This window comes from Pogonomyrmex barbatus, unplaced genomic scaffold (assembly GCF_055798465.1).
Source record: "Pogonomyrmex barbatus isolate J1 unplaced genomic scaffold, ASM5579846v1 scaffold3, whole genome shotgun sequence".
NCBI classification, from domain to species: Eukaryota; Metazoa; Arthropoda; class Insecta; order Hymenoptera; family Formicidae; genus Pogonomyrmex; species Pogonomyrmex barbatus.
Genome location: NW_028297127.1, coordinates 960,585 through 975,485, shown reverse-complemented (window position 1 = coordinate 975,485; position 14,901 = coordinate 960,585). Strand labels below are relative to the sequence as shown.

The window sequence follows — 14,901 nt, the reverse complement described above, 5'->3', positions numbered from 1 at the left end:
CAATTTCTTATGGCTTAAGGCTTAAATCACCTATGGTAGACCGGGACTTATTTGGGAGGCGGCTTTGTATTTTTCAGAACACAACGCATGGAAACTCGCATAATTCTTGTATAAGGTGTGCACGGGCGACGCGCGTAATCTCGGACCAATGGGCGATCGCCAAATATGCGATCCCACACAATTCCACGCGTTCCAAAGGTATACGTATACACAGTTGTGTTTGAGCGATATCAGATGACATTTGACGGTGGTTGTGCACGATTGGCCGACGGAATTTGTTAAAAAGCAACGAGAAGGTACGAAAATCGCGCATACGGGAACTTTCCTTGGGAATTAAGGAGTAGGCTTCTCTCGATCGACAGGGGAAACGGTCGACGTCGTCAACTCTATCCTCGGTTAAACGACAACGAGGCGACAAGGATTGTTAATCGCTGTTGCATACTACGTCAACAGCTGACCTCCGGTCTGGCTGACACACCGAGAGAATGGCAGACGCCGCCGTTAATCTTGTAATAAAAGCACCAAATCAGCAGATCAAAGACCAAGTCGTCAAATGCGATCTTGGCTGGACCATCGGTCGTTTGAAGGAATACTTGTCCGAGGTCTATCCCAGCAAGCCAGTGAGTCTCGTGAAAGTAATCATTTCCTCCCGGTGAAAGCAACGTACATTTCTCTTTGCATTTTCTTTCTTTTTTTTTTTTTTTTCTTTGTGTAATCTCTTCGTTTAATCTCAGTGGAAGGATTTTTTAAGAATTGTTGTTTAAACAATGATAATCAAAATATTTATATTTATGTATTGCCCCATTAGATGCAGAAGATCTTACGAGATAAATGTCACTTGTAATTAAAGCAAAAAGTACATCTCAGTATTATATTTAAGCTGAAATTCCTACGAGATTATCAGTTCTATATCTATATTATATTTTGTTTCAAAAAGTATAATATTTAAAAATATAATAAATATATAACATTTATAATTGTTTTCGATATGAAGATATATTTTTTTAAATGTATATGTTTATATATATTGAAACACTTAAATATGTCCTTGTACAATATTATTACATATTGTTGTAAAAAATAAACTTAAATGATTAACAATTAATCTAAGAATTGTTGTTATTGTTTATAGGAAAGTTCACATCAAAAGTTGATCTACTCTGGTCAATTATTGAATGATTCGGCACAATTGAAAGATGTTCTGAGACAGTGCGATGGTTCAGAGGATCAAGCTTATACCGTTCACCTAGTCTATACACCACAGAAAGTATCCATTGCTAAAGTTACATCAGATCAAAATCGGACTATTGAGAAAAATGTAGAAACTGCGTCTGCAACAAGAAACATTCATATCAGAAATAACAATGTCCAGAACCAAAATCATGAGAATGCTAATATTGTTGCTTCTCAGCATCAATATTTACCTCAACAGTATCTTGATCCTCGAAATAGTCAGCAATTAGCTTGGATGCAACAGGCATATACTCATTATTTTACACAATATATGCAACTGTAAATATATCTTTCTCTCACAATATTCTGTAGAAGTACAATATCGATATATAAATAATATGGTACTTTTGTAGGATGGCAGCGCAAGGCATACAGTTACAAGCCAGTATTCCATATCTGCAGCAAATGAATATTAATACGAGTGATACAGCTCAACATACATATACGAGCAACAATAACAATAATGTTGGTGACGAACAACCCCAACCAGCAGCACAAGATGCAGCTGATATCAATGCAGGAAATAACGGTGCGGGTGAGGATGCTGCATTTAATCGTGATTGGTTGGACTTCTTTTACATGTTGTCTAGGATCATCGTTCTATTTGGTATAGTGTATTTCTATTCGTCTCCTCTGAGGTTTCTCATCGTCACATTTTTGGGATTTGCGATATATCTGTAAGTTAATCTTTTTAATATTTTTTGAATCTATACTCTATGTTTTCATTCTTTAATATTCTGTCTGAAAATTGTTAAATGTAACACAACATATTTGTTATAGATATCAAGGTGGTTTCTTCAGAGTACAACCTATCTTATTGGCTGAAAATAATAATGGTCGCGCAGATAACAATAATCAAGTATTGCAGAATGAAGTAGCAGGTCCTCAGGCTGTGCCACAGCAACAAAATGCTCAAGTGCCAACAGTACAACCGGAAGCCCAAACAAACGCCAATGAGGAGAATGAGGAACAACGGCCAGGCGCTCTTGCCTTTACTTGGACCTTCTTCAGTTCATTTTTTGCCTCGCTTATTCCAGATCAACCAAACGTTATTTAATCTTGTCTGGATATTCCATCATCAAATTGACTTTCTTTTTCTTTACACTTGACATAAAGACTGGAGAAGATGATTTTTTTGTCATGATATACTAGATTTTGAAAATATTTAACAATTTATAGAATCAGAAGTGCTTGTACTCATAATTCATTCGATACGATTCCTATAAAAGTCTGATCAGTTTTATGATACCCAAGAATTTTTGTATTTGAATCTAATATATATAAATGTTCACATATATGTATTAATAATCAACATACGCTTAAAATGGATGACAATTGGAAATCCAATTTCACTTGTAAAGATTATATATGTGTCAGTTTAATTTATTGAGAGACTCGCATTCACGAAATAAAACAGTCACGTTAGGTCTATAGATTAACGCTAACTTTCCTTCAAAAGAAGATTGTTAGAGTTGCCATCCCAAAGCTATTAGAATTAAATGTATAAACAAATTTTTTATGTTTGTAGAATATTATATAAAGGTATGTACAACGAGAGATAAATAATCATGTATATAGCTATATAAAAATAAGAAATATAAATTTCGTGTAGAGCTTGTATTGTATAAAGCTATATATATATAAAATGAATAACAGGCGCTTAATAATTTCTTAAAGAATTCTTATATAGCAATAATATTATATTATGTGCAGATGATTTTACTGTGATGTTTTAATACGATCAAATATATCCCATATGATATCTATGTAAAACATTGCGTTAAATTCCTATATATAATTATTATTGATATATAAATATATCAATAGTAATATATGTATAATATATATAATATATATAATATATACAATATATACAATATATACATATATATATATATATATATAAAAGTCAGAAGTATTGGTGGAATTGTGAAATTTCTGTAAATTTTCTTAAATAGTCTTATAAGAGCATCAATGAACTAAAAATGTATGTAAAACAAATAAAATGGTTTTTAAAATTCTTGTTATTAGCTTGTTATTTCACTTAACAAATATATGTAATAAATATCCATTCTGGATGAAATGTTCTGACAAAAAGAGATAAGATGGATGACAAAACTTATCTGATGTATAATTCAATCAAAAAAAGACAAAGTACAATAATGATAAATTTCACATGTTGAGATTAAGAAATTTTGTTATAGATATCAGTCACATGCTCTGTGGTATAAGTTGGATAGTAATGCATAAAAGGCATTCATAATCATTCATTTATAAAGGAATTATTTATTTTAATTTATATAATTTACAGTAAGTTATATTTATTATATATTTATCGATGATATTAAAATACTAAATTTACATTTTTCATATCATTATATAATAATAATTATATAAAATGAAAACTAACCTTAATTTATGATTCTACAAATAAAAACTGCATAAAGAATTTATACTGCATATAATTATCTTTACAACATTATTACTTTACAACAATTACTATTGTTTTGTAATATGAAAAAAGTTTATTGTGATATTTTTTAGAAATGTCTCGATCGAAGATTTCCGATTTACTTGGTGTGCTTAAAGGAATGCAAAGTGTGACAAATGCTATTATAAAACATCAGGAAGATACAATTAGATATATAATTACACACTCCAGTTTAAAAGATTTACCTAAGAAATGTTTCCAAGCTGCAGGAAAAAAATTGACTAACATAGAATCAAGTAAGGTACCTGTAAGTTATACGATTGATATCTAAATGATATATCATCCTAAACAACATGAAATCCAAAATTGAGATAGAAGATTTATCTAAGATGTTTTTTTTTTAGCTTTCTTTTAGATGTCTTTTACATTTTTTAAAAATCTCTTTCAGATGTTTTATGACCTGATTTTGAACTTCGTGTTGTCTAGGATCTTATATCTATAGCTTTATATGTTTCTTTTTTTATAGGGACAGATAATGAAAGACTTAAAAGAAACAACTGAGCGTGTAGCTATTGTTGAAGAAGGTATTAAACAATATATTAAGATAATAGTTAATCAAACATTGGATATAAAGGATGATTCTTATACTCCTAAAAAAGAAACAAAACTATATGTATATAATGCTGCAAAAGATCCAAAAGAATTATCTCTTGATAGAGATGTTGTGTTACCAGAATACAATCTTAACAAATCTATAATACAAGAATCTTTAGAAGGCATGCCAAATAATATGAAAAAAAAGTATATGACTGTAAAAGAAAAAATCAAGACTATTGCAACTTCAGATAAAGAGATACCTGATATAGAACTCTCTGATAAAGATAAAGAAATCTTAAGGAAATTGGAATTAGAACATGAAAAGAATATTAATAATGAGATTATAAGTTCTACCTCCTCTTATATAATTAAAACAGATGAAAAGGAACATGTACATACACAAGTGAATTTTAAAGAAAGACCGAAAGTCAAATTATCAGTTAGACCAAAGCAAAGTGTTAGTGTCATAAATTTTAAATTTTCAATAGTTTTAAATTTTCAGTAATAAAAACATACATTTGTATTATAATTTTTCTATTTTTATTAAAGTATTGTATCTATAATATTAATTTATATATAATTATTTATCTATAAAATATCTATATATTATAATTATTTATCTATAAAATATCTATAAATATATCTATAATATTATAATTAATTAGCATGTAATTTATGTTATTTAGCTATCGCCTACTGCTAGAGAAAGAAAAGTTCCTGTTACAAGATTACAAAGAATGGTAAGTTTTGGTACCTTAGGTATCGGCCTTGGTCTTGGTACTGTTGCAGAATATACAAGAAGAACATTAGGATTAAAAGAGCAAAGCATTGGAGACACAGTTGATAATATGTTTCTTACTAAAGCTAATGCAGAAAGAATAGTTTCAACATTATGCAAAGTAAGAGGTAAGATTATACACACACACACACACACACACACACACACACACACACACACACACACACACACACACACACACAAATAGATAATATTTTTATATATTGGGGAATTATACCATTTTATCAAAAAAATATAGGTGCTGCTCTAAAAATTGGTCAAATATTAAGTATCCAAGATAATACTATTATAAGTCCCGAAATGCAAAGTGTCTTTGAAAGAGTCAGACAAAGCGCTGATTTTATGCCAACGTGGCAAGTGGAGGTAAATGACACAGATACATAGATTAAAAGATAGTTTATTAATATCCATAATTCTTTCTAGAAAGTATTAACTAGCGAACTTGGTCATAATTGGAGAAATAAATTGGCATTCTTTGAAGAAAAACCATTCGCTGCAGCATCCATTGGTATATTATTAATTTATATATATATAATTTTATATATGTATATATGCAAAATTCTAATTAAAAAATTGTCTACATAATTTATGTTAGGACAAGTGCATCATGGTATATTATTGAACAAACAAGATGTAGCAATAAAAATTCAGTATCCAGGCGTAGCTATGGGTATTCAAAGTGATATAGAGAATTTAGTAGGCATAATGAAGGTAACTGTCTCAATCAACATTATATATATCTTACAGAACTTTATTCATATAAATTTTATTATATGAATATATCTTATGTTCATTACAGATATGGAATATGTTTCCAGAGGGAATGTTTATAGACAACGTAGTAGAAGTTGCAAAACGGGAACTGGCGTGGGAAGTGGATTATATACGAGAAGCGGAATGTACAAGAAAATATAGGAAGTTAATAATGCCTTATCCAGATTATTACGTGCCTGAAGTAATAGGTACGAAATATAAAAACGTAAACTCATTTCCAGACATTTAATATGAATTATATTTCTAGATGATCTCTCTACAAAACAAGTATTTACAACAGAAATGATAGAAGGCGTACCTGTTGACAAATGTGCAGATATGGATATTAAAATTAGGAAACGTATCAGCGAACTGATCATGCGTCTGAGTCTAAAGGAATTATTTGAATTTCGATACATGCAGACTGATCCAAATTGGTCCAACTTTTTTTATAATCTTGATACAAAACAGGTCTCTTAATTATGGTGTAATAATTATGTATTTGTAATTTTAATCGCAAGAATACTAATATAGATGTATCTTTGCAGTTAGTTTTATTAGATTTTGGCGCATGCAGACCTTATGATAAAGCATTCATGGACAAATATATAGAAGTCATTAATGCTGCGAGTGAAGGTAATCGCGATAAGGTTTTACAATTGTCTCGAGATATGAAGTTTCTCACTGGATACGAGTCCAAGGTATCTTTTTATTAAATGATTTTTAATATTCTGAAATATTCCTATATGTACAGTTCTAATCAAATAATAACTTTTACACTGTTAGATTATGGAAAATGCTCATGTGGATGCAGTCATGATACTTGGACAAGTATTTGACAATAATCACGAATATTATGATTTTGGCGATCAAGATGTAACAAAACGGTATGTCTGATTTATTCTCTATCCATTTCACAACAAATAACAATCTCATATTGCAGGATCCAAACTTTAGTGCCAACTATAATAAATCATCGATTATGTCCTCCTCCTGAGGAGATCTATAGTTTACACAGAAAATTGTCAGGGATATTCTTATTGTGTGCAAAACTTCGAGCTAAAATCAAGTGTCGTGATATGTTTCGTGAGATTTATAGCAGTTATAAATTCGGCTAATGCATTAATATCGATATTAATATGAAATATGTAAGATTAAAATGTATATTTTGAAGACAAAATATGTATCATTTGAAATAAAAATTGTAATATGATACAACAGTTTTTATTTTATTAAAACAGCAAATTATTCCGTGCTGTAATATGGGCGAGTCTTTTAATTCATCAATTAAAACTCTCTCGCAGCCATATTAGTTTATGATTATCATAGACAAAAAAATGATATGCGATAAATTAATTGCTATGTACAATTTATTTTTATTTTTCAGTTTCCAGTTTTATCTTTATTTTTTAGTTTTCTGTTAAAAATGTAATTTCGTGATCGTGAAACTTGTAAAATGTGCGGAAAACTGATCCGATTGTCATAGAAGTAGAAAATAATTCAAAATTATTATTTTGAAGGAAAAACTAAAAAATAAAGGCTAAAAACTAAAAGATTATTTAGGCCTGTTGCTCACAGGACGCAAGTTGGCGATAGCCAATCATCTCGCTCTTATGAAAAAGTGATTGGCTAAATTGATTGGCTATTGCCGCCAATTTCCACCGCGCGTGACGCATGAGTGTCGGTCCACAATAGATGATTTAAGCTTTAAGAAGAAATTGACCAATTATAATCGAATATGAAAAAAATAATCGATTATGATTGGTCAATTTCTTACGGCTTAAAGATTAAATACTTATTGTGAACCGACACTGACGCGTCTTGTGAGCAACAGTGAGCCTTAAGACGATCTTAAATATAAGAACGGACTGCGAATACCGGCCTTAGTTTTTCTCTTCACCTTTTCTTTTCATGTTGGAAAGAAAAGGAAACGCACCTATCAACTGTCAGCGTAATTCCTTTTGTAAATGCTCATTTATGGATTTATATAAATTAATAACTCTTTAATTATTACGAAAATGGCAAAATGATACAGGATTTTTCTATTAATATAATCCGTTCTATTTGCCCATGAAAGATGATACGATTATTATTAGACACCCTGTATATCTCTATGACAAGATCGTCATGGTTACCGCTTGTAAACGTCTAGCAATAGTCATCCACTTGTCGAATGTACCGTAAGACCTGGTTTAAAGCGGTTTACAGAAACTTTCCAATACTGTGATGTTTGTACTGTAGTGTATGTTTCTTCCTATGCTAAGTAATAAATAGAATGGATTGGGCTAGCGATCTCGAAGTCACATCGAAAAAGGTAATCTCAAAGAGTCTGTTTAGATCCCGATAATATGAAAGACAACTACTTAAGAATTTGATGAGTCTAAAGTTGTAAATTAATTCTACAATTGAGCTTAAGTACCAAATACTTCGATCAATTTGCAGCTAATACCTCGTCTAGGTAGACGTGCAGGTCAGAATAATTTGCAGGAAGAGAATAAGTCTGATGATGATCTTTTAGAAAGTCCTATTTCCTTGTCGTCTGGAAAGTCTGTATCTATGCAGAGACCTATAGTTCCACCTCGATCAAGGAAAACTGGCTGGGGTGATGAATTGAAAAGTGGCAAGTAAGTTTGGATTATTTATAATGATGTTAATATATGATGTTAATATAGAAATAAAGAAAAAAAAAATAAATATATACTCTAAAAGAAGATATAAAAGATAATAATATGAATAAAATAAATTTATTTCTTTTAAGTGCCACCAATTAGAACTCAGACATAATGGATAAGAATAAGAAATTGGAGATTTGTTTTCTATTTTCTATTTTGTTTCCCCCCTGGGCTGCACTAAAATTTTTCTAAAATCTCGCTTTTGTCAATTTCAAATATATGTCAAATATATTTCATTTTACGATTATACATTAGTTCAGCTACAACAGGCTAAAGGAATTGAATATAAAGAATTGGGAAGAGCAAATTTTTTTGACTAAAGACAAAAACTTCAATATTTTTTGATTGTATACTGAAGTATAATTTCTTATATGTTAAAATTTAATTTAATTTAATTTTCTTTTTTAAGCATTTAGTTGGACTTATTCTTTTTTCTTTATACAGATCAAAGACAGCATCAAATATCATTGAACAGTGAGTATAATCACAGGACCGTCGAGAATGGGTTCGGATTCTAAAAAAAAACATTCATTCATTCAGTTTTCCAGAATTTTGGAATATTGTATATTACAATTAAAAAAGTTTTTTTGGCTATCAAAACAGTTATGACATATTTTATAACATATATGTTGTTTTATTTACATAGTTTATAATATATACGCGATTAACCAATGCTGACATAAAAATTAAAAAAATATAAAACAGAATTGTATTTGATGCTTTTTGAATCGTTGACCCTCGATAATATGTCGCTCTCCCCATCTCGTCGGGCCTGAGTACAATATATAAAAATGAAGAATCAGATATCTAGTTACTGTTCCCTACTGTTATTTCCTAGGGAGCGTTTTCGAGTGATTGAAAAAGAGGAGCAAGAAGATGGTGAGCTGATTTGAAACTTCATTAAAAGCTTATACATCAATATTTAATTAATATTTCTATTTTCGATTTTATCTTTAATTTTTTATTAATGTGATAACAGTGAAAAAAATAAGTATAGGAAAATTTTAGATATCCGTCTTATTTACTATTTTTTTTTATCATTTCTTTTTTATCGTTTTTTTCTTCAGTGTTATTAATTTTTGCGTTTGTAGATATTCCAGTTATACCAGATTTGGATGAAATTCAGGAAGATAATATTTCGTCTGAGATTGCAAGCGCACCTACGTAAGTTATATTTTTATTTTTACTAAGACTTACTTTCCCGTCAAAGAATTTTATATAAAATTTCTACGTAAAACTTTAATACTTCCAAATTTAGAATTATAAATTAATTTCAGACGTAAGTTTTACGTCTAAATTCGAACGTATTAAAGTAATTAAAGTTGGTTTTTATAAATAATTAAAAAAATATCAAAGTTTAAAATATACTAAATCTATGTGACAATCGTTCCGTTTCTTTTTTAATATAAATTATAATCTAGATAATGTTATTATTTAGATAAAGGGAAAAGTAGAGATCTTTTTTACGTCACATGATATATAAATTGATATAATTTTCAGAGTTAATGCAAATAGAGTGACTGCATATGAAGAATTGGACACTGATCTAGTGAAAAATGCTGCGTATACGTCATTAGACGGCGTCAGCCTTTCTCTTCTCGCAGACAGGCTGTACAATGAGAATTTAGTGAAAGAACCAGACGAAGTTTGGAATTGGAATCTTCTCTTTACGCAAATTTCTTCAGAAATTAATAGCGAGATGCAAAAAAAGATTGAGGCTTAACAACGCGTCAAATCACGAGTTTTTGAAAAAAATACTAAAATATTGGAGAATGGATATAATAATGATCGTCTTATTTATGATACTTTAACATATCATATTTAAAAAACTTCTGCTAAATACAATTTTAAAAGAAACTCAACATTTACAATACATACATAAGAGTAAAATCATGGTATGTTTATTTCGATACCATATTTTCTACAAACCTATACTTCCTAATTCTTTATATTTATTTTCTTATTCTCATTCATTGTGTCTGATTCCCATATATAATAGTTACTCGTATATGATAATTATCGAGACTGTAATTTGAATTCTCAAAATCCAAATTCATTAAATTGAATATGTATTGTGAACTCAGATTTGATTAAAGTGTATAAAGAAGAAAAGTATAAAATTATTAATAGCTATACTGTAAAATAATTTTTGTATATTTTTCAATGTATCTCTCTGAAACATCTAGCCATGTAAATATGATTATAATCAGTTGATCATAACTCTAATAACTCAAAACTAATCGTACGGTGTCATTAATCGAAGCGATCAAAATTCACTGTAGCCGAAAACGGTTTTTTAAAAAAAATCTGCAAAATTGTCACAGCTTAAAAAATAAAAAGTCACCCTACTACCTGAATTCTTCGAGAGAGAGAAAAAAAAAGGAAAACTTTTTCAATTGTATCGGCAAAAAAATGGCATACCGCTAATCGCGGTGCCTGCATATGGAAGCGACAAATTACCTCGTCTGACCTATTCGATTACCCCCCAATTTGGAAATCGCGGGTACTTCGAGGAGCGACGTGAAGACTCAGAACCGTGCAGGCGTGCAAATCCGTGGTCGTGAAAAACACGAGCCACGAAGATGCATGCGCAATCGGGAGTCAGACCACTCAGCTACTTGAAGCTTACGATAACGTGACAACACCCACTGAGCAGATCTGCCATATCTCTACGTTTAGCGATCGATGTTCAGTTGTGCCATCACTAGCACACGCTTCCAGGAAATCTTCCTTTTCGAGCGATATATAAAGTAAATTTGTTGATTGAAGATGCATGCGAGAAACCGATAGATTCTCTCTTCGATGTCACGAGCAACTGTGTCTCGACTAAACATCACTTCGTACATTTCCTCAGAATATTTCATGAAATGGAAGACGTCGTTATCACGTTGTTAATTTGATAATTTCATGATTATCAGTGAAAAATCAGTCACAGTTTCATTAAGTTATTAAGGCACTCGCCATCTAGTGGCACAAACCTTTCCATTCATATATACACACACACACACACACACACACACACACACACACACACACACACACACACACACACACACACACACACACACACACACACACACACACACACACACACACACACACACACACACACACACACACACACACACACACACACACACACACACACACACACACATACAAAATGTGTACTCACACATGGCAATACATCCAACCCAACCTATGGACTAGCTTTGACGTAAACGCGATAAGTCATATTATAAAATGTAGTTGCTGAAGAAACTGTGGAAATTGACAAGGAAACACATTTATAAGAAATAGTTACAAAAATATCGGTTATCAGTGAGAATTAAAGCAAACTTTAATTTCATTCAAATCTATCTGGATTTCATCTGAGCTGGTGGTGATAGGGATCGATCCCGATTTAATCATTATATTATGATTCACTATTTTCTTTATTTTTTATGACTAATCTTCATCAGACTGAATATCGATATCATAGAAACTATATATTAGGATTTTATAAAAGAATTCAAGAATTAGATTTATAGGCGGAGTTCGTCAATGTGAACACCAACTTAATCTGAACTGGTTTTAGTTAATGAATTATTACAATGAATATTAATTAATTAATATTTTTTAATCTATATTCGTCATTACGATACATGAATGCGACAGCATGCTGCCATTTCTTAACGTATTAGAATCCAAAAGTGAATGTTGATACAAAGCTGCCACATTGAAATTATCTAGTCAATCTAGTGAGTATGTATGAACTTATAAGAAATAGTATTAATTTGAATAATCGACTTATAATTCTAATAATTCTAATAATTGAGCACTTTAATTTAAATGTTTTAGTTTATTTATATTTTAGTGAAGTTTTAATTTAATCACTCAACATTTCAATTTGAAATATTTATTTCTTTTGCAGGTTTGATACAAAATATATTGAGAAAACAAGGATGTTTCGAGATACTCAAAAAATCATTGTAGAGGATGGGCTTGCTCCATCGGCACCATATGTCATGAATGTTAGGATGGAAGATCTGTTGGAGAAGCTGAAATTGTTGAACTACGATGCGGAATTTGTGCAAGAATTAAGAATGAAACCAATCAACAGGTAAGATATTACAGATACATTAATATTACTTTTATATTATTATAATACTTAATGAGATAATTATAAACAAATTTAAAAAATAGGCATCATTTTGTCATTCCGACAAATCCTGGTGAACAGTTTTACTCATTTACATGCCTAGCCGCATGGTTGATTAGAAAAGCAGGAAAAAGCTTTGAAATGCCACAAGAATCAGATGATCCTAATTCTACAATAGCTCTCATCTTGGATTATCTCAGAGAAATTGATGTGCCTGTGGAATTTCCACCGAATAAGCTCAAGCAAGGCAGTGGGGAACATGCAATTTATGTTTTAGATAACTTGGCTGATAACGCATTAAAAGTGGAAAAGTTTAAATGGAAAAGGTATAATAACATTGTTCAACAGCATTTTGCAATATGAATGCAAATACTTATTTCTAATATATTTTTGCCTGAATACAAACCCATTGTCCAAGTTTGGCTATCATGCCATGATTTTGAGAAAAATGGCATCAAAAAAGTCAATGGTGATTTTAAATCATTATTTTGAGCCTTTGGCCATTTTTCTCAAAATTGTGACGTGACAGATTTTAATAATTTGTGTTTAGCAGGCAAAAATCGGAAATAATTAGATCGTATTCATATTGCAAAAAAAAAAAGTTAAATTTTATTGAACAATTGTAATTAATAGTGTGTATCGTGATTTTTTTATCAAGTTAAATTATTAAGTTATAATTAATAACATTAGAATAAACATCTCACCCGATGAACCTACACCAGAACCGGAAATCGATGATGATGATGCAGAGTTAATTTTGGAGAAAGTAGAAGAGGAAATGATGGCCGATGGAGGATATGACGACGACGATCAAGATATTTTGCACATAGATGACATTACAAAGCTTTATGGACAAAATATTGTATGTAAAATTTTATTCGCAAAGAAGATTGAAAAATATTTCTCACTTCTCTCGCCCCTTATGATTATTAACCGCTCCTTTATAGCCCCTTCTTCCGGTTCTTTTCAGATTGAAACACAGAAACCAGACATTTTAGAATCTAAAACTAATAGGGACGAATGGCAATTAGAATTGGAAAAGGTTCTACCTCGATTAAAAGTAACTGTTAAAACAGGTATTGAATGCTCTTGAATGAAAATCGGCTAACAAGAACGATCGCTATTGCATATCCTAATTTATCGCAGACTCGAGGGATTGGAGAGCACATCTTGAACAGATGAAACAATTGCGAGCGAATATTGCGACCAATCTGACTGGTACAAAGACTCATTTGAACAAAATCTACACCGATATCGGAAATACTTTAGACAAGATCAAAACTAGGGAAACTTATCTCAATAGGCAACTCGAGCCTGCTTTAACAGAATACCGTTCACTACAAGTGAGTTCACATTTAACCTTATATTATTTTTAAATTTTTATATACGTAAATTTTTATATACGTAATATTACATGTAATGGAATGATATGAAATTACAATTTAATCTAGGAAGAACTATCAAAGGTCAAAGAACAGTATAGAGATGTTAGTGGCGGCGTTACCGAACGAACGCGAGTTCTTAATAAATTAATGGAGGAATTGGAGCATATAAAGAGAGAAATGGATGAGAGAGGATCCAGCATGACTGACGGAAGTAAATACTCATTAGAATGCTATTTTTGTGATTTTAAATCTCAATATCTCAAAATCTCAATGTCTGACGCTTAAAATCTTATAGCACCGCTCATTAACATAAAGAAGACAATCACGAGGATGAAGAATGAAATTTCCGAGATGAATATCCGAATCGGCGTATTGGAGTATAGCTTAATGTGCGCGAGGGTACGAGATCGGACGCAATTACGAGAGGACATGAACAGCACGAGTACCTCGATAATAATTTAATACATGTCGTGCATTTTCGTTACTTATATTTACATATTTATTTTAATCCGTCCAATATGTGATGTTATATATAAAATCTAGTTTTGACTGTGTATATTGTCATCACGGGTCCAACTACTCTGCCTCTAACGAAGTTGCAATATGACAACTACGTAGTACTGAAAAAAATACTGCTTTGATTGCAGTATGGTGCACATAAAATTTTCTTTGTCACTTTATACGTTTTTATATGTAGCTCGCAATTGTCAATCGACACTATCACCGAATTCCAATTACGTTAAATAAATGAAGTGTCTTTTTTATCTGATGATTTTATCAATCTTGTCTTATCTGATCAAAAACTATTTATATCTTTTATAGTTTCTCTCTCTCTCTCTCTCTCTCTCTCTCTCTCTCTCTCTCTCTCTCTCTCTCATGGGCATAAGTAA

The 14,901-nt window shown here is 30.9% G+C and overlaps 4 protein-coding genes across 8 annotated transcripts; all 4 read left to right on the top strand.

The window, feature by feature from the left end:
- Positions 1-144: 144 nt before the first annotated feature.
- Positions 145-3,253, top strand: Herp (Homocysteine-induced endoplasmic reticulum protein). 2 transcript variants are annotated; one of them, XM_089080353.1, is made up of 5 exons: positions 145-296; positions 345-620; positions 1,133-1,512; positions 1,587-1,910; positions 2,014-3,253. In XM_089080353.1, exons 2-5 carry the CDS (start codon positions 486-488, stop codon positions 2,288-2,290), a joined length of 1,116 nt encoding a protein of 371 aa, XP_088936479.1. In that variant the 5' UTR covers positions 145-296; positions 345-485; the 3' UTR covers positions 2,291-3,253. The 2 variants fall into 2 exon arrangements, with proteins under 2 accessions (XP_088936479.1, XP_011639675.2); XM_011641373.3 differs by having other exon boundaries at positions 198-620.
- A 134-nt stretch (positions 3,254-3,387) lies between these two features.
- On the top strand, positions 3,388-7,031 carry Coq8 (ubiquinone biosynthesis protein COQ8, mitochondrial). Of its 3 annotated transcripts, none has more exons than XM_011641351.3 (12): positions 3,388-3,543; positions 3,778-3,965; positions 4,191-4,718; positions 4,948-5,167; positions 5,299-5,423; positions 5,484-5,568; positions 5,656-5,771; positions 5,860-6,022; positions 6,082-6,284; positions 6,362-6,514; positions 6,600-6,700; positions 6,757-7,031. In XM_011641351.3, the coding sequence occupies exons 2-12, from the start codon at positions 3,780-3,782 to the stop codon at positions 6,929-6,931; spliced, it is 2,055 nt and encodes a 684-aa protein (XP_011639653.2). In that variant the 5' UTR covers positions 3,388-3,543; positions 3,778-3,779; the 3' UTR covers positions 6,932-7,031. The 3 variants fall into 3 exon arrangements, with proteins under 3 accessions (XP_011639653.2, XP_011639644.2, XP_011639663.2); XM_011641342.3 differs by having other exon boundaries at positions 3,778-3,971; XM_011641361.3 differs by lacking the exon at positions 3,388-3,543 and having other exon boundaries at positions 3,820-3,960.
- Positions 7,032-7,658: 627 nt separating this feature from the next.
- Positions 7,659-10,375, top strand: IFT43 (intraflagellar transport 43). The gene is made up of 6 exons (XM_011641329.3): positions 7,659-8,127; positions 8,256-8,437; positions 8,930-8,959; positions 9,324-9,364; positions 9,577-9,649; positions 9,986-10,375. Exons 1-6 carry the CDS (start codon positions 8,089-8,091, stop codon positions 10,206-10,208), a joined length of 588 nt encoding a protein of 195 aa, XP_011639631.1. The 5' UTR covers positions 7,659-8,088; the 3' UTR covers positions 10,209-10,375.
- Positions 10,376-10,903: 528 nt separating this feature from the next.
- IFT57 (intraflagellar transport 57) lies at positions 10,904-14,780 on the top strand. 2 transcript variants are annotated; one of them, XM_089080351.1, is made up of 8 exons: positions 10,904-12,225; positions 12,399-12,587; positions 12,671-12,952; positions 13,317-13,488; positions 13,597-13,702; positions 13,773-13,969; positions 14,078-14,222; positions 14,307-14,780. In XM_089080351.1, the coding sequence occupies exons 2-8, from the start codon at positions 12,430-12,432 to the stop codon at positions 14,471-14,473; spliced, it is 1,227 nt and encodes a 408-aa protein (XP_088936477.1). In that variant the 5' UTR covers positions 10,904-12,225; positions 12,399-12,429; the 3' UTR covers positions 14,474-14,780. The 2 variants fall into 2 exon arrangements, with proteins under 2 accessions (XP_088936477.1, XP_088936478.1); XM_089080352.1 differs by having other exon boundaries at positions 10,904-12,229.
- Positions 14,781-14,901: the final 121 nt, after the last annotated feature.